The 19,854-nt window shown below is 42.9% G+C and overlaps 1 protein-coding gene across 3 annotated transcripts in view; it reads right to left on the bottom strand.

Moving 5' to 3' along the window:
- MAD1L1 (mitotic arrest deficient 1 like 1) overlaps positions 1-19,854 on the bottom strand; it is a 296,765-nt gene that overhangs the window by 12,765 nt on the left and 264,146 nt on the right. For all 3 annotated transcript variants that reach the window (XM_080617371.1, XM_080617370.1, XM_080617372.1), the window contains one exon: positions 1,986-2,176. In XM_080617371.1, coding sequence (XP_080473497.1) covers positions 1,986-2,176 — 191 coding nt within the window. The remainder of the gene's footprint in view (positions 1-1,985; positions 2,177-19,854) is intronic.

Raw genomic sequence — 19,854 nt, 5'->3', positions numbered from 1 at the left:
CCGGTTTAATTATATAGACCCTGTTCCATAAATTGCTTGAATGGAATAAATACAAATAGCATTCCCTGCTTTGTGACCTCTCTGGGTTAATGAAATACACACAAACACCCACAGTCTGCTATGGCTCAGAAATTCCACAGCATAAACACACAACCTCTCTGGAAGCTGTAGCCGGGTTTCAAGCCTTGGTACATACATGAGGACCAGCTGCTTGGACTCAGCAAGGAAATAATTTGTTGTTTATTTTCTACTGCTATTCTAAGCTGCAGACAGTGGGAATTGTTTGCAATGTACTGAAAAGGGAGAAGGAGTCCGAGATTTTGTTGCTCAGGCTCTGATTAGCAAATCTGCTTCTGCTATCTGAAGAGGTGTGTGTGAAGTAAGAGAAGCTGAGGAATTCCTTGAATCAATAAGCAACCCACCCTTGGCTTTGAGAAGAAAAAGGAGTGTTTGGAGAGGAACCTGTACTTTAATTATTCACTCTCCTGCATGCAAATTATTTCTATTGCCATGACATGAAGAATTTGTTTCTACTGGAGACAAACTATCAAGATACTAGTTATTGTTCGTTGGCCAGCATGCAATTTTCTCTTGTTCTCTTACTTTGTCCAAACACACCATCCTTCCTATGACACAGAAAGAACTGTTAGTTGTTCTGTCTGGCCATAGCACCTGACAGATATCTCCAGGAGTCTGCTGAAGTTTCACTCACTAAGCATTCAACACTACAGATGGAGGTGACAGAGCCAACAGCACTGCACCGTCTCACCAGAGAACTGTTTTCAGGATTCAAGGACAGTACTTTAAAACCAACAGATATTCTCCTCCCTGGACTCTGAGCTTTCTTTTCTTGCTTCCATTTGTCTCAGTCCAGAACCCTCATAAGGCCAAGTAATACAAGTGGTTTGGGGATATTTTCCTACTTTTACTAAGGATCCAAGGTGCTGTCTTCTACTTACCCTCACTTGTTTTATTTATTGGTTTGTTGTGGTTTTTTTCTCAGGCTCTAAAGTTGCAGAACAGAAAACATTTGTCCTGTCACGTGGAGAAACAATACTGCAGCAATCGATACCTGGCACACAGCTGTAGGTCTGCAGAAACAGAACTTCTTCAGCTCCTGCTTGTAAAGTTCTCTTACACTGAACGCCTCCCAAGCCTTCATCCTTCTCATAATGAGACTCACCGCAGGGGGATCAGTGGGGACAGGTACTATTTTTAGATGCTAATTGTGTTTGCCACTGAGAAGGAGAAAGTACTCCTGCTGACCTGTAAACTGGGGCTGTTGACACTTGAACCAATGCAATGAAAGGACTTAACAGCTTGGTGACTCTAATGTCACACCTCTGCTCTCTACTGCACCAGCTCAACTGTGCTAGCTGGAAGGTAACAGAAGAAAAACAGCATCTATCAAGCCACAAGCCAACCTCAGACCACCTAGATAGACCAATAAAAGCATCAGACTGACAGAAGACAGATTGTTATTGCTACTCATCTGTGCTGTTCACATAAATGGCACTTCACACACACAAGGATGAGTTGCTGCTCAAAAGGGATTCCAATTTACATAAAGACAAGATGATGACACGCAGACAAGCTAGAGGACAGCAAAGGCAGTAAGGACATATATCTCGTGGTGAAGTAAGGATAAAACCTTGATGTTACATAAGGTTTTATTGCCGCAGCGTATATAACCGGAAATACAAAGAGGTGAAGTGCAAGGCCAGATGCCTTAGGTATTATGCACATATAGTCTCTTCTCTTTATTCCTTACTTTGATACGTAAGTGGGAGATCAGATGTCAAACCTTCTAGAGTCATTTTTTAAAAGAAGAAAGGATCTTTACTTTGCTCCTAAGGAGCACCCTGTCACATAGCAGGGGGGCAGTGATTTTCCAGTCCGATCGCTGGGAAAGAGCAAATACATTCTGGCATGCTGAAAACCACGAACCCACAGAAGCAAGTGCAGCAAGGGGTGTGCGGACCTACCTTAAAAAGCAGGCAGTCCCCTTGGTGCTCAGCATAAATGGAGGTGAGCCGGTACTGGTTCTCAGTCGTGATGTCGATCTGGTAGCCTGTCAGCGTGTAGCACACCTTGCGAAACTCCTGGATCTTGGTCTGGAAAACTTCTTTCAGACGCTGGTTCTTCAGTTCTGCACTTTCCACTTGCTTCTTCAGCTCTGTGTAAGGGAAGGAAATGGGTACATTCTTATATGTCATCAGCACAGAGCCCTTGTGCTGTATTTACAGTGCTACCCAAACTAAGTGAATGGAAAAGGTTAATTACATTTCTAAGAAGTGAATTAAGCAGGCAGAGTAAAGAAACAGGCAAACCAGATTCCTCTCCTCCGGGCCCCAGCAGACCAAAGGATAACAAACTGGGAAATAAGGAACAGACATGTCTTGGTGGGATGGATTCTTCTTTTGCTCAGCTAGCTTTTTAACACCATACTACAAAATTCAATACCATAGCATCCATTTCAACATGCATACATTTTCTACATGGAACCCAAGAGAAAGGTGTTACTCTACTGAAGCAGGAAAGTGGAAAAATGGTAAGAAATATGCCTCTGTAAGGTTGCATCAGGAGGATACTGCTCTCCCGCCCCAGTTGCTTCAAGAGGGAAATCTCCTCCAACATACTCTTGATTTGACTGTAAGTGCTTTGATCTCACATTGACACACTGCTTAGGGATCCCTCAAGATTCAGGAAGGGGGTTTTAGTGTGATAAAAAGCCTGAAGAGCACCACTGCCTCTTTGCATTTGCTACCTTAACTGGACTAGTCCCTAGAAGAGCAGTCCTGGGAGACTGCCTGCCACTCACCCCGTATTTTACTGCTACAAAGGGAGCTGCCAGTAACTGTGAATCCTTCAAGAGGATACACAACAATTACCATGAATCTTTCACCCAAGGTGCCTTCCGAGTAATTAGACCTCGATTTATCCCCCCATTAATTACAGAGATAGGCTTTACTTTAATATACACTAGAGATGTCTCCCAAGTCAGGCTGTTTTATCAACACTGCAGACCAGGGTTAGGAAGAAAACCGGATTCTTTCTAACAGCAAACAAATAGACTTCCTCCCTCAGATACCTCTTTGTCATTCTGAGGATTAAGGCTTTGTCTGTTCTGTGATCAGAGATACAATTACAGCACATGTGGGCCACAGGTCTTTATTTTAGCTAGTTCAGGGTCCAACAGTATGACAGCAGAAACTTCAGTGCAAGGTGACTGCCTGAGTATGAAGGAAGATTTGGGGCTGGGCTTATACAGCCTGTGCTAAGGTATTGCTGTTTCCCAAGCAAGCTGGAAAGGTTTTTGTTTGAGTATTTAACTGAGAAGTGTTTCCACTGGCTCCAGTGGAGGATGGTAACTTTAAGGCCATGGACTTGCCTGTGATTCACCCCTGAGTAGTTGCAAGCCCACAAGGAAGGAAGCCAGGCTCCTCTTATCTTTGGCACTGCTTTAGTGAGGTGTTCCATGTAGGACAAAAGAATAATTCAATGTGTTAAGTTAAAGTGCCTTAAATGCCACTGAGGGTGGCCCTACTCAGAAGTACTTCGGCCTTAATCCAATTCAGTTTAATCCCCAGGCAAGAATGAGATCTCTTTTAACGGTTAAAGAGAACTACATGTCCCTTTACTTCTGAGTGAAAGCATCCACATAAGGAGAGTTAATGCTGGCCAACTCCTTACCTATGGTTAATTCAGCACCACCTTCCTGAGTGGCTTGTGGAGATGATGCACAAGCAAAATATGCCCTTTAGTCCTGGTATCCCCGCAGCTAATATAGGGAACCCACCAATTGCTCAAGGATATAAGGTATATAGAGTACCCAAATCCTGCTTACAGGCCCAAAGTCTTACATAGTGCTCCTTCTCATAAGCTTGAAAAGGCTTTGCATTTCCTGACCACACACATTCCCATTCATACCAAGCTCACCATTGTGTGATTAACTCAGCCCTTCCTGGGACTGTTAGAACCTTCTTCCCATTATCTCATTTGGGTCTGGTCTTTGATTAATCAAGTAATCAGCCTTTGAAATCAGGAGGTTAATTGGCAGCTCTGACCTCAATATCCTCACAGTCTTCATTCGGCCACGCAACTGTTAAGGAGAAAATCCTATATATGAAAGTAAAAATTCAGTGACCACATTGCAGTGGTAAATAACCTTTCGTCACTGTCAGAGAGCACTGCCTTTAATATATAGCACATGTCCAAGGGCAGTATTTTTTTCCCTAATAAATGCAGTCTAGCCTTGGAAAAGTAAATCTGCCTTTTCCTACCGCATCTCAGAGGCTGCATTTCCTGACTTTTATAACCTTGGAGGTGGATGGCACCCTAATTCATGAACTCCTTGAACAGCTTTCATTATTCATGAAGAGTTAGCGCCTTGTCCACTGTTTTATTTCTCAGACTTAGTACTGCTAAAAGCCATCATGAGCATCCTCATACAGGTTGGCTTGCAGCCTTATCACTTACCCAACAAGTAGGCACTCAACTAGGTTAGAACTGGACTAGCTAGACCACAACCATGTGAATCTAGAATAGCAACTAACTGATGGCAACTGATTGCCTTCACTACTCTCAGGGTGAAAAAGGAAACTTGAATCAGTGTTTTATGCAAGAAATCCCAAGCTTTTCAATTTAACTGAAGGACTAGCAAGCCTTCGCTCTGAAGAGCATGCCCCCACCTCTTCCCTGTTGTTCCTCCTGGCCCTCTTTCCGCTGCCTGCGGCAGTTCTGGTGTATTACTGTGTCAGCCATCCTGGCTGAAGGAATTCATCTGCATGAAAAAACTCATCCCCTTGTTAGAGATGCCTTGTGTCAGCCACTGGCACAATGTGCTGAACTCGGTAACTGCTAATGTAGATGCAGCCAAATGTGCCAGCACCTGCCAGGGATGGGATAAAGCCTTGTCATCCCCTTCATAGCTCCATTAGCAATTCCCAAACAGTGTTTCTTTAGCTTGCGGATGGGGCAGAAGGAAACAAGCAGGCACAGGGACACGACAGGAATACTTGAGTTTGCAGCTGCCCGCAGTGAAAGGTCCATTGGACCCTGATTGTAAAACAGAGATCACTCTTCCTTTAGACCCAATTCAACTGCAGTCCTCAGTACAGTTACAGCAACTGCTGCCACCACCTCCTGCACTATTTATCCCATGGAAAAAATCCAACTAGGGGCTATTCCCAGGTTAACTCGGGACAGCACTTAGGACTTTGTTTACTCCCCTGCTTTCCACTGAGGGCTCTGGCAGCTCAACCAAGAAGCCACATTGTGAGGAGGACTCACAAGAAGAGCAACTTGATAGGAAGGTAACCTGAGATTTGAGAACGTAGGATGGGATCCCACTGCTGAAACAAAGCCATATGAGATGCCCCAGGACATTTTTCAGAGCTTCCTTACCTCACTTCTGGAGGTTCTGTGTCGTATCAGCCAGCCCCACACTGATGCCTCAGGCACTCTGGGGTGTCTAAATTGGCAGAGTATGCTCATTTTAGGTACTGGGTACCTGTGTCGCCTCTCTGCACCATGGATGTGTCCATGTATGGCCCTGGCACTGCAGATTCCCTGCACCTAGAGAACAGCACAAGCAGCATATGCACTGCCTTGGGTTCAGCAATTAATCTTTCTAATATTTCCCCCACCAAGTACAGATGTTAAGCTAAGAGGCAGCTCATTGTTTGCTCTGAATCTGAATTCAGAGATGTGATGGTGCTAATTCTTAAGCCTCACCTAAATAGTACTAATTCCCACCACATTTCCTGCACCGTCAGGAAAAATTGATTTAAAAGTCATCGCTTGCACGAGTGCAACTCAGTGTGTTTCAGAGCAACGTTTAAGGCACAGCCACAGAGACCACTGAACAGAGGGAGACCGTATGAGTTGCATTAACAGAGCAGCATTACCGATTCCATCTGCGGAACACTGAACGTTTTGATCCTTTAAGATCTTTCACAACTTCTGGAGAATTAGATTTCATTAAATCTTTAAAAGACCGTGTTTGAAAACTAAAATCCCTGCATTTAAAGTACCCGTTTGAGTTCCTGTGCTCGACCCTGTTACACTTGCATAAAACAGGCGACAGAAGCTGTAGCTCTGCAGAAGCCATGGATGGGGTAAGTCACACACAAACATCCTTCATCCCAGAGAAGTGATACCAAAGCATCCCTCACTGAAGCATTAATGAAACAAGTAAGAACTGGGAAAATAAGCACGAGATTTGGCAGGCTATGCCTTGGTCAGGGATAATGACTGGCTGTTTACCTTGTGTAGAAGAAACATAAATGGGAGCAGAGAGAACAGGAATATATACGGAAAACACACTGCCCCATCTCCTTTGTTTTCAGGCCAAGAAACTGTACAAAAAGTTGCTTGTCCTGAAAAGTTTGATGGGGGCAAAAAAGCTCTCCCTGAAAAAAGTCATTAAGCTGTTACAAAATTAATAGTGCCAAATGATTAATTTTCCCCTAATGATGCTGCTTCTTGAAACACCTTGTATTTTCACACACTTATATCGACTTTAATGAATAATTCCAACTATTTTGGGTAAATAAATAAAATATGAGTTGGGCTTTTTTTGGTCTCTTATCGAAAATGTCACTGCTTTTTATGCCATTGCCTTTACACTCCTTACATCTGAAAACGCTCACAGCTGCCTGGAAATACCACAGCTTTGGCTCTTGCTCCGAGTTCAGCGAGGTCAATCAATAGCAATAGCAGTCTGTACACCAAAGGAAACCAAATCCACGCTTAACCGCAGGGAAAGAGGAGGAAACAATGTGGCTCTCAGCATGCCGAAAGTAGCATGAAATTAAATGTATCACTACTCTTTTCCAGGAAAACACAAATTTGTTCTGCCCATCCTGAAAGATGCCATAAGCCATGTAGCAGCATTAATTCAGTTGTGATCCCAGCTAGAATCTGTCTCTCTCTCACAAAGGCCTGAAGTCCTTTCTAACTCTCCATTAAAGGTTATTTTCCCTTAGTAACATGTCTGGGGGTCACTCAGTCCAACACACATATTTACACGTGAAGTATTTACACATGAATTCCCATCCAGAACGCCTCGGACAGATGCCACCCAACATTGCTATGAAGGATGCTGTACTTTTACCAACCCTGCTCTATTTAAACAACAAACTGCTGATTTTGTTTCACAGAATGGTTTGGGTTGGAAGGGACCTTAAAGCTCATTCAGCTCCAACCCCCTGCCATGGGCAGGGACACCTTCCACTAGAGCAGGTTGCTCCAAGCCCGGTCCAACCTGGCCTTGAACACTGCCAGGGATGGGGCAGCCACAGCTTCTCTGGGCACCCTGTGCCAGCGCCTCAGCACCCTCACAGGGAAGAACTTCTGCCTAATGTCTCATGTAAATCTCCCCTCTTTCACTTTAAAACCATTCCCCCTTTTCCTATCACTATGTGCCCTTGTTCCCAGCATACAGAAGGGATGCCAGTACCATCTTGCTCACCCAGGGTCTATAATGGGAAGAGGAAATGCTATTTTCTCAATTCCAAAAAGAAAGGCTACAATTACCTTTATTCTCTCCCACCTACACAAGCTGCTTCTCTCCATTTCCATAATGCTGCGCCTGCTATGCAATGCCACTCATCAATCACCCCCACTTGTACCTCCAACCTGTTATTTAATTACACCCTCCTATTTCAGGTCTGTCCTTCCCATCCCACTCTCTGTAACTCTACCACCACCCTTCTGCACCTGAACTCCTTCCAGTCATTCCCCTGCTCCAACCCAGAGCTGAAATTTTCTCTTCCAGCTTTAGTTTATGAGGAACACTGTCTGGGGAAAAAAAAAAAGCATTCTGTGCTATTCTGTGAAGGACACAATATAAAAGTAAATTGTATTGTATTAAATAAAGCCTAATAGAAGAAGAGCTGAGCATTTTCTGATGTAGGCAAGTTTATGACCATTGCTTTTGAGAAATAAAATTCGCTTTGCTAGATTTTATAGGTGTGTTTTATGCCCTGGGGGAGCGTGACCATGCAGCCCGGCCAGTGCGGCAGCCCCATGCCACCCTTACTCGACCTTACAGTCTGGCAGGCTCACACCGCTCCCTGCAGAACTTGTAATTTGTGACATTACGACCATGAATTATAACTTTTCTTGAAGGTAAAAACAGTTTTATATTCAACAGACTGCACTGGCTGTTCAATTTTCAACCTAAGTGGTATTTATTTGATCAGTCAACAGTGGTTTATTTTTAAACCCTGCACGTACCATATGGCTCAGTGCACCTCCCAGTCCCCTCCTCCAGCCATCACTTGCCCTTCCAGCAGCTCAGGGAAGAGTTTTCAAAGGCAGCATATCATCAGTAAAGGTCTCCAGCACCATGGCCAGCTACAGCCCTTGCACTGCCCAAGAACCCTCCACTAAGAACATTTCCTGTGTTCCTCTTCAATGAAGCTGGCTGTCTGAAGCCCCCATTTCAGACAACCCACGTTATCTTTCCAAGGTTATAATTTCCTGGAAAGAAGTCCACAATTAACCTTTATCCTTAGATAACAAAGTAGCAAAGGACACCAGAAGGCTAGGGTGAAAGAAACAGGACACTGAGGACCAGAACGTTCCTATGAAACACGATGGAAGAGGATGAACTTTCTCTTGTAGTACCTACACACACATATAATATCAATTAGAATTAAGTAAAGGGTTCTTTTCTTCTTCTGATAACAGTAAGATTATCATGCAAGGTTTCAAAACTCACAATCACACTTGAAGTTGGCCTGTGTACAGGATTCAGCCCTGGCAGATGACCAACACTGAGCAAAGGCTCCTCTTGGGGATTCCAGCCTTCTGTGTGCTTCTTCTCCTTGTTGGCAAAGCTGTTTGAGTGGGGGAAAGCAGGAAACAAGCGGGCTTTAGGAAGCTCAGCTCAGCTCGTGTTGCTCTCACTGAAGGCAGTGAAGTGTTGTGTAAAAAGACCTTGGGTAGCTTTAAACTTACTGGTTTAACTGATGTGAGCAGCAGCAATACAGAACTCAGTGGGGATGGCAACACTCATCCCAGACACAGGATAAATTAACCTCAGGAGAGCTATTTTATTGCCCAAGGTGGAATCTACCGATTAGTATGATACGGCACAAACCATTTGGAGGTTAGAATTGTCACACTGTTCATAAATCGTGAGCTGACCAGGAAGCCATCTCCCTCCATCCCTCAAATGATCTATCCACATTTCCCTTCCATATGGCAATTATAGACCAAGAGCACTTCCCAGAACAAAGTGATGTCAGTCAGAAGCTGGAGCTAGTCATTAACTTCAGATGCAAAAAATAGCCTCACCTTAAAAATACAGATAGACTGTGTCACTTGAGTTCACAGGAAAGTAGTTATCTTCATACTCTAGAACAAGCCAGCATGTATCAGGCACAAGCCTTCCAGTCTACCTGTTTTCCAGGTATAAAGAAAGTCACTGGGATTTTTTATGGGCTGCAGCGCAAAGGAAGTCTGGTAGCAAGAACAGGGGCACATTTTGCATTGCTTGTCTGAGGAAGGGGCATCACTTCTGTGGTCTCGAAACTGCTCAAGTGTCTAATGTAAGCATTAATCCCAGGGACTATATAATTAACATATGTAATACGCACTGTTCATTACGTGGGGTGGTCTGAGAAGCATCTAATTTACTCCCTGTCTGCTCACCTCCCCCTGTGCTCTGCCCATTATTCTGTTTCCACTGGCACATCACCACTATTACTCCTACCCCAACACACCGGAAGCTATTTAAACCTCTGAAACAGCAGCCAACATCTGCTATTAAAACAAACACATGAAAACCACTCCAGGAATATTTGTTTGTTCCCTCTCAAAGTGAAGATTTCTTGCAGGAGTTATAGTCATTCACAATGCAGGGTGGACAATATTCAATCATGCATTAGAGAGTGCTTTGCAGTTTATTAGCTAATGATGTTCACCGAGGCTACAAACAGGAGCTTTTCACCACTGGCAAGAGATGATTTCAAGCTTTCCCCGGAGCAAAGCTGTTTTGCCCTTACTCCAGGAATTTTTTATGCTCGAATTCTGAAGCTGAGACTCATGGAAATGCTATTTTGACTCGTGATAGTGTCCAAGATTATGTCACTTAGAGTATCTAGTCTCCCTCTCTTCCCTGCATAAAGATATCGTAGCTTTGCAGACAGATGGATCTAAATATAGAAGTAACACCTGAAGAGATTTCTCCCATTTCTAAAGCAGCTTATCAACTAAATATGTGGTGTAAGACAGAGTCTGAGATGGGACAGGGCACCACGTAGGCATCTTTAAGTTCTTATTTGCGATGCAGAGGCCGAACTCTAAACCCTGCAGATCCTCTGACTATCTGGAGCGTGGTTAGAAATAAGCCCATGCCGCTGCATGGAACTAAATCCCTTCTACCCATGAACTGCCTCTCTTCTTAACATTATAACACTATTGCCATCTCCAGAACTCACTTTCTGGAGACAAAGCCCAGTGCCTCCATCCTCTACGTAAACAGCAGCTCTGCTGAAAGGCCAGCCTGGCATTTCATTTGTTCCCATGGCCTGTGCTAATGGAAGTGATTCTGCTGTGCGCAGTGTGTGAGGCAGGCTGGAGGGGCATGGGAAAATACACACCAGTTTAGCCAGCACAGCGGGATGGAAGTACAATTGCAACAGATGAAGGCAGGTCTCTGCAGCATGCCACCTGATTTGTGTTTTTAATGGGAGAAGATTGTGGAGTTTGTTTTAGGGCTTTTGTACCGAAGGAAATTAAGCTCTACAAAGCCTCCACTCCTTCTATTCAATCGTTTTTTAACCCCCGTTTATCGCTTTAATAGAGTTTTCAAGTGTTGCCACTGCAATCATATTGCTCTTGGCCTGAAAGCACTATGGATGCCAACTAGTCAAACCTTCCCCAAATCCTCCTCTTTGCTCTTTGTGCTCTTACAGCAGGCCCCAAAGGTACTTACTCTGCTCAAAAATCACACCACACATTTCCTCTGTGCATTCTTCTGAGTGCCCTGGACCTCCTCTCACAGGACAGTGGCTCTGCCCTCGTTTTATTGGCATATTTTTCATGTTCTACTTCATTTTCGGGTGTCCACTTTATGAAAACAATCCTTTAAAGATGATTGTGCTGAAGCTGAATGAAACACCGGTTCAGCATGGAGAACAGCAGAAGAGCAAGACGGGAAGAAAAGGTTTCAAATAACAAAACTGCAGGAATGTGACACAGATGTAAAGACAAGCAATCTTTTTTCCCTGAAGCATGAAAGATGTTTGGAAACAGAGCCATCTCCTGGATAACCAGGCTTTCAATCACATTATTCCAGCCTCTGGAGCTCACGTTTCCATCACAGAGGTCTGAAGCGTTATTACAGATCAGGAGGGTTATTTCCCTTAACCTTGTGCTAATGTTCTGGAGCAAGAGGTAAAGGCTTGAAGACTCCAGGCAATGCCCACAGACCTTCCCAAGCCTGGAGGAACACCAAAGCCATCTCCGGGCAGAGAGATGAGAAAGGTAACATCTGTCTCAGCCCAAGTGCCAGCTCTCCTCTCCTGATCCTGAATTATTCATCACACGCTAAATTCCAAGCCAGATCCGTTTTAAATTTTTAAATATTTAATAATTGGGTGTTAAATATTCATGCAATTTTATTAGAAATTTGGGAAGATGGGCACTAAGGCTCTAATTGTTAAGTTCATCATCGGGACTGACTGGCTACTCACAGAGAATTTCTAGCTTCCTTGACGGAGAAGCAAGAAGAAAAAGGGCAAACCAAGTATTTATGGACCTCCCTGACTGTAAATCACAAGAAACACAGATACGTGTGCCCTTTGTTTAAAAAAGAATCAACTTTTAATGAAAAAGCTGAGAAACCTACACTGGGAACATGCCAGAAAGCCCTCAGCTGCAGTTTGAAGAGTTTAATTGCAGTGTCATAGAGAAAGATGTCCACCTTGGGTACCTGTAGTGTATCTGGCTGGGAAAAGGATAGTTGAGCAGCCTCTGACTCCAAGAGCTACAAGGAAAACGTGCAATAGGTCTCAGCTGTGATTCAGGGCAGATGCAGTGAAAGTTCAGCTCGATACACACCTAGAAGGAGATGGATTCTCCCCTTTTCTTGATGCCTACTCAGAGGGGTCATCAGGATGTAGTTTCTCCTGAGCTGGACCGACAACTTCATTCATTAAACATCCATGCCTACTTCCTCCATGTAGTTCCTGCAGATCATGTTTGCTTCTTTTCTACCCCTCCTCTTTAGTAGATGACATCTCTTTAAACCTGATCCATGCACAGAGCAAGCCCATGTTCCTGTCCCTCTCTATTATGAGGGCACATTCCCAAGCATGCCAGAAATTGTATGGTTTACACAAAAGACAACACATAAGGCCTGGAATTATATGCAAATGAATGGATGTGCTCCTCATTTCTTATCATTACAACTTTGACTTTCCAACAACTGCATGGGGTAATTTCTGCACCAGCTTTCAAACAAAGGGCATCTCTATGTTATTAACATCTCACTGTGGCAAGTAGTTTGTCACCTTTCACAAAAATGATCTGAAAAGACACCAGCAATTATTCCTAAGGAGATTATTGGGTGCCTGTGTCCCAGCATGGCAGCTGGAAGCTAAAGTGAAATAATATTCACCAGGAAAATTCCTTTTCCAAGTCAAGAGAACATGGAACAGATTAAAAAACCAAACTAAATTGGAAACAAACACAAAACTAGAAGAACAGTCAAGCCTGTTCCCTTCAATTCATTCATCTCCATAACAACATAAGAAGCATATCTTCAAAGAGAACTAAAAGGTCCTGATTATGACACAAGATGAAAGGATATTAACTTTGGGATCTTATCCTGGGAAGGAACTTGGTATGATATAAATAAAAGACCTTAAGGAAGAATGACTCAAGAACCTCTTTCCAGTTGCAAAAATCCACCTGATTTCTAGGTCTTGCATGTTTGGCTCTTCCAACACTTTTTAAGCACTGAGAACCAAACATCTGCACCATAGACAAGTGTTCCCTCTTCCTGGGATTCCTGTGTAATCTCTGGTTGTATCTTACAACACAACCCAAAAGCCAACATTTGCTTGGGTGATGTTCATGAGTGAAGATGAGCAGAAGCCTCATCTCATTTCAGGTAAGCAATTACTCACTGCTCTTGGACAGAAATTAGTAAGTAGAGTCCATGCCTGTGCAAGAAGGACCAAGGGATCCAGGCACCCAAACTTCTTCAGCAATAAGGAAAATGCTGTTCAATAAAGTGATGGTCTACTACTATTACCTTTGAGGACAGGTTATTTCTAGTTACATATCAAAACTGTATTTAGGAAAACCCCCAAATCCCAATCGAACAGTCTGCCCCTGGAGATAAAACAGAAATTACTTATAAAGTGAAATATTTTTGCTGAAGGAGCCCATTACCTTCACCTCTGTGAAAAAATGGTTTTCATTACTTTGATGGAAGCGTTTCTAAACACCTACACCCATGGTTAGAGATCTCCTCTCTGGAGCTAGAGAAGCACAAGGAAATTTGGGCAAGTTTCCTGTTTGTGATGATGGGAAAGAACAAACAGTAGCTGCATTTTTGGGTGCGTACTGCAACAGCTTCAAGCTCAGCCTTTCCATACAGTTTATAAACGTATTAAAAAAATCATGAGCACTGCCTGTTTCAAGTCCAAGAAACATCTGTACAGAACATAATGGTCCAAAATGGAGCACTTTAGTGTGTTTGTTTCTTCACCAGCATTTCAAGAAGTTTCTCTACATCACCTAATGGATGTAGTCCAGAGTCAGCCATCATGCTGCTGCCATACATTCACACAATACATCATGCAAGCATAGGAATAAAAAGCCAATAGGCAGAATAATGCAGCCAGGGGCCAGAACAGATCCATGAGGAGGTGAGGACATGCAATGACTTTTATAACGTTAACTTAAAGGTAATCTGTAATAAATAATGGAGAAAAAGGACTAGAAATAAGATAGAATGCAGAAAAGATTTCAGGACTGAGCCAAGCACTCAGAAATCTATAAAAGAAAAAGAAATAAGATAGCGGGATTTGGAAGAAAGAGAGACAGAGAAATTCAGCCAACACAGAACACTGTATACACCTACCTGCTAAAGACAACGTCTGTCAGTTCTTAGAGCTCTGTCCAGCACAGAACAAGGGCAGTTTGAATAAAGGATCAAGGCAAATCACCCATGAGGTTAAAATTAGTACCACTTGTAACTCTTATCGGCTGAGGGACTTTGGTGGAGGAACAAGCAGGAGTGGTGACTGATTCCACACTGCATGTTCAAATTACCTTAAGCAAGGTGAGCAGAACCACTGGGGTAGACCTCAAATCACAACAGAATACTTGAGGACAGATCTAATATGACAGAAACCCTTTCTTTTTTCTAAGAAAGAGATATTTTCCTGCCCTATAAGCCTTTTTGCAGCAGCAGTGAAAAACCCAATACCCAAATGACAGATTGCTGCTACAAGGCAGAAGGTTCAATGTCTCTTCCTTCAAAGGAAGGCCACTGGAAGAGTCTAGTAAAGGAACTCTTTAGCTTTAGAGTTTAAACCAGAGCTTCTGGCATAATCTAACTGCAAATAATGATAATGATAAAATGCTTTGATAGAGGAGGTTTGGGTGGAGAAAAAAGGTGAGGGAAGTAGAAACATTCTTAATGAAAATCTTATTTAGCAATTTTCCTTTAATGTGCTTAAAAATTCCACTGAAGTCATCATTCTGGAGAGATGACAAACTCCTGGGATAAAGGCTGGAAAATCCTGGTAGTTGTGTCACATTTAGCAAGTCAAAGATATGTTTGTATAAGGCTGTAGAGGGCTAAATCCATTTTACATGCTGTATGTATTATTAATTTCTGACAGTGGGCTTAGAAAAACCTAATTCGCTGGAATACGAGCTCCCTTTGAGCGGAGGGAAGCCTTTTCAAAACTCATCTTTTATTGACTGAGTCATTTTTGAGTCAATCTGTCTGCTTTCGGCAAGACAAGAGTTTTAAATCTTCTCTCTTTTTTTCCTCCTTTTTGAGTCGTGGCAAGTCTATTAAAACCTGCTAATGTATGCAGCAAGGCCTCTGATTTGAAATGTAATGAATTCCTCAGATAGTGGCAGATTAGGGGGGAAGATGACAGAAACAGCCAAAAAAAGAACTCTCTAGAAAAAGAGGAGGAGAAAGGGTGAGAGGGAATGAGCAAGATTAACCCTTTTTATCCAGAAGAAGACAAACTTTAAGCTCTATTAATGGAAGCAGTTAATAAAGCAGAACTGGAAGAGGCAGAGCATCTTCAGGCTTGCCTGGAGCTGAACAAGACAAAGAATAAATGAATCTTTCCTCCTAGAGTCTCTTGTAAGATTAGGTAATTCCCTAAGTGACAAATGAATAACTTGGAGAAAATTAGCTCCATCCATATAAATAAGCCTTCATATTCCAAACTCGTCACCCAGAGCTTCCCAGGCGAATGCCCTGAAATATTTCTGCTATTGTGTAACAGATGGTTTCCTCCTCCCCCCTTCTTTGGTTTGGTTCCAACCGCAGTATCTTTCAGGTGATCTTGTTTTAGCACAAAAATGAGCAATTTGGGTGTAAATCATCAATCCTGTTAGTGCTTGGCAGTTTTATTGTAGTTGGCATCTTTGAAGTGCTGGACAAACATTATGGAGTTACACAAATGAGAGATTAGCACTGTCTCCATTTTACAGATAGAAGAGCTAAGGAAAAGAAAGTCAAAGATGCTACTTAATTTGACAGCACTGATATGGTGACAGCCTGGGCTGAGAGCGCAGAATCTGCTGAATCACAGCACAGACCTGGGATATCTTTGTGTTTAACAGGAAAATTCATAGCTCAGCCTTGAATTTGATGGCTTTAAAAAATGAAATTAGCTCTATAATCAAGTTCTAATGAAACAAAACCTTAGAGAAAAGTGTCTGATGGAGCACAGGTGACCCAGTGGATTACAACTACAATTAAGCTCAGCAGAACTGAGTAAATACAGGAGACTGAGAAGCTGGTCCTGTCAACCTAATGCCCCTTTGCTAATGACAGGCACTGAAATGTTTTAACAATTGAGAAATCCCAAGTAACAGAGGCAAAATCCTTCCATTTAACATGCAGCAAAGGTATGTAAGTCCATGCATGTCTCTTTCCCTACAGATGCAAGGCATTCAGTTCCCCATCACACAAGTCAAACTACAAAAGGCAGAAAAGAGTTTAAAGAAGTGCAAAGTTAGCTCAAAAGCTGCTGGAGGCAGAGAGACTGTGAAAAGTGACTGTGAGCTGGAAAAAAACCAGCAGCAGGAAATCTCTGCAGTGGGATACAGGCCACAGGTAACAGCGTTATCTCGGAGGCCAGCAAGCTATGAGAATTAGCCTGGCTTTTCAAACTGCTCCCAGGTATTGTCTGCCCTTGCTGGCAGAAACACATTTTTTCCCACCTTGGAGAGTAACAATGGCTGTATGCCTGTGCCCACTGTTCCTTGATGGGATTTTCCTCAACTGGAAAACTGCCTTTTCCTACCTGTCTGTTTTGCTTCACAACCCTGACGTGAAGGCTGCATAATTCACAGATAGGAACTTTTACACCTCCACATATTAGCACTTTCAGAAAGAAGAAGAGGTCACGCTTGCTTTTATGTTTGTAGACACAATCCTGACCTTTAGCTTGGTCCCAACACTGATTCAATAGCTGGCACTCACTCTCTGCATCAGTAATGAACAAAAGGTTATGGCAGAGAGCACGCTGGGTTGTGGATATACCATTTTCCAGAGAAGCTAAGAAACTTAGAGCTGGACTGTTACAGAGGCAAAGCATTTTCCTGGCAAATCACTTTTATTTGGGAACAAGGGCACGAACCAGGACTGTGGTATCAGCCCCTATGTTCTGCACAAACACCATTTGCGCTACTGCATTCTGCCTCCAAGTTAGAAAGACACTTCTCTCTCGCTGCCCTAAGGACAGTTCCTGTGTGGCACTAAGCAGTTACTATGTTTCACACTAGCTGTGGATGCATTTTAGTGATGGATGCAACCCCTCTGCATATTTCCTATTGCTGTGAAGTTTACAGAGCACTTTAGGAATCCCGAGAGGCTGACATGCTTATTGCAGCAAAGCCCTGCCGACACTTAACTGCAGTAGCAGGCTCAAAGAACAGCCTACCCCAGAATATCACCATTTAGATTTTCCAACTGCAGTCTGCATTCTCCTTACATAGCCCCCAGCTCCCTCCTTCCTGCCCTGTTCGTTTGAAGATCCTCTTGCTTCTTGGTGTTGCTTGAACTTTTCTATCTCTTTAATTCCTGAGAGCTCAGAACCAAACGCTGCCTTAGTGCAGGACCTACCCTGTTTGAAATAAGATCAGGGAAGAAACCAAGATCCATAGTGCTTAGTCACCAAAGAGAATATTTTGGTACAGAAAATGAGCATAGCATATAGGTAACCTTGACTCTTGGTCTCCAATGATCCACACCCCCAAGGGAACAAATGCACAGAGAAATCTGCCCCCTCGCATTGCAGTCTTCTGTGAGAAGGACTCATTTCAGGTTTAGGCTTAGAGATTTCACCCTCTGCTGCTGGGAACTCTTCCCACTGGGGTCAGCGACACCAAAGGCTATGGAGACTGTGTTGCTGGCATGAAGGGCACTGCTGGGACAGGTCAGCCAGAGGATTAGGAACAGTGTATGTTGAGGGACAAGTGTGGAAAGGAAAATATGGCACACACCATATGTCTGTGTGCATGACATGTGCAAGCAATGAAAAACAGATTTACTCAACCAGGTTAAATCAATGAATTAGCTCTATGCTTGAAGAAAAAGCTATCATTAAAGGCCACGCTATTCAGTAGCTCACTTTACATCTGAGAAAACTCCGCAAAAATCCTCTTGCATTATCTCTAGCCTTATAGATTTTTTCTTTTCATCTGCAGCTCAGAGTGGAGATTACCCATTAAGATGCAGTGGCCAAATCACATTCAATCTATTCTCTGTTAAAATAAGAAAAAGCTTCAGTCTTTCCTGTTCTCTTCCATCTCATTCCCATCCTCTATCCAACTTTCAATAGGTGCCCAAGTCCTGAATGCCAAGAGGAAATGCAGGATGATACACAAATAATAATACTCAATTCCCTGTCATATAGGCTGCATCCTACTTCTTCAGCACCAAAGAACAAGAGTTCATTTAAAATCATCTGCTTCTAAACCCAGTATGATACAGTTGGCAATCACCAGTCACTCAGCACTGACCAATTTGGACCTGCACAGGTTCCATATTTCACTCCTCCTTTTGTGAACAAGGATGTTGCTCTAACGGTGACAGCAGCACTGGCAGGTTGGTAGCAGAACATCTGGGCTCAACCAGACTGCTAAAACATCTGCAGCAGTTCACATCTGGCCACCCCGATGCTTGACCCAGCAGCACCAGCTCAAGCAGGTGTGCTGAGTGAGGGATTAAGGGACCAAGCTCTGAGCTGTGCCAGATCTGCCTCTTCCCTGTGCCTGGCAGTCTGGTGGGACCGTAACAAAGGGGAGTTGAACAGAGGAGTCATTAAGTACAGCTGGGGTGAGGTAACAGAAGCAAAAGAAGACTAAAGAAATACCTTCACAGGCAGGTGAAGCACAAAACCAGGCAACCAAAATGCTTTTCCCACACTGGAGTTTTTATAGAAACGTGTTTGCTTTTTCTCAACTGCAGAAGTCAGACAGTAAACATCTGCTCGTTCTGCAGACTCTCTCCCACAATGTTTTGATTTAGGTATTTTCCTGTAATGTTTGCAACTTAAACACATCCGAATTGTGCCAAGGCTCCTGAAACAGTAACAGGGATTGCAGTTATTAGAAAAGTGAAAAGTTAATAAACACAAAGTCATTAAAACAAACTTACAAGAACCCTGGCATCACTCTGAAGCATTCCAAAGCAGAAGAGCTGAAATTACCTTAAAAGCCTCTTTCCCATAACCTAAAATAGCCTCCCTTTTGGCACAAGAACTAGTGAAGTATCTTGACCCTTTGGACATTATAATCTTCCTTTTCGACACCCACATGCTGATTACAACATCAACATATAGACATTATCAACAGTTGCTTCCAGAAGTTAGTGAGCTGTTGTATTCCCAGTGCTATTTATTCTGCCGCCCTATTAATTCTACTTATTTGTGTTAGGATTTCAGAACAAGTCATTTATGGCTTCCTAGGAATTATAAAAACCTCGTGTAATTGGGATTCTGATTTAGTTATCAATACAAGTAGACATGATGCACTAAGAAGTAAAAGATAAAGCCATAAAGCAGGGTTTGCATTATTTGCAGAAGCTCTGAGTAAAAGAACATTAAAGAAAAGCTGAAAAGATTCTTATTAATGCTTTAGATGACTTAGAATAAAAAGTCACTTAATCATAACATTGTAAACAAGGAAGTTCTACAGAAGTATTTAAAAATATCTGAAATTGTTTCAGGAGCCCCATTGATTTGAATTAGGCAGCTGCATAATCACAGGGGCTGCAATTTTAATGAATATTTCAACAGGAAATGTAGAGCTGATTATATATACCGAAACAGGAAAGATCCAAATGCTGCAGCTCCTCAGCATTTTTTGTGTTGTTTTATTACCTTCATGTGCATATCCAAACCGACTCCAGAACTAACACAGAACTTACCTGATGGGCCCTGTCCCTGCTCCCAATGCTTCTGGCTGCAGCTCTGATCTCCCGGTCTTGATACATGTCATTAGGCACAGCACTTAAAGAACTAATTAGTGATTCAATCAGATTTTACACTGGATCAAGTGACTGGAAACTTCAATGCTGTGCTGCAGCTTTCCCTCAACATACTTTAGGGCATGTTATATATACTTAAT

The sequence above is a fragment of the Psittacula echo genome (assembly GCF_963264785.1).
Source record: "Psittacula echo genome assembly, chromosome: 5".
Lineage (NCBI taxonomy): Eukaryota > Metazoa > Chordata > Aves > Psittaciformes > Psittacidae > Psittacula > Psittacula echo.
This window is presented reverse-complemented; position numbering and strand designations above follow the sequence as displayed.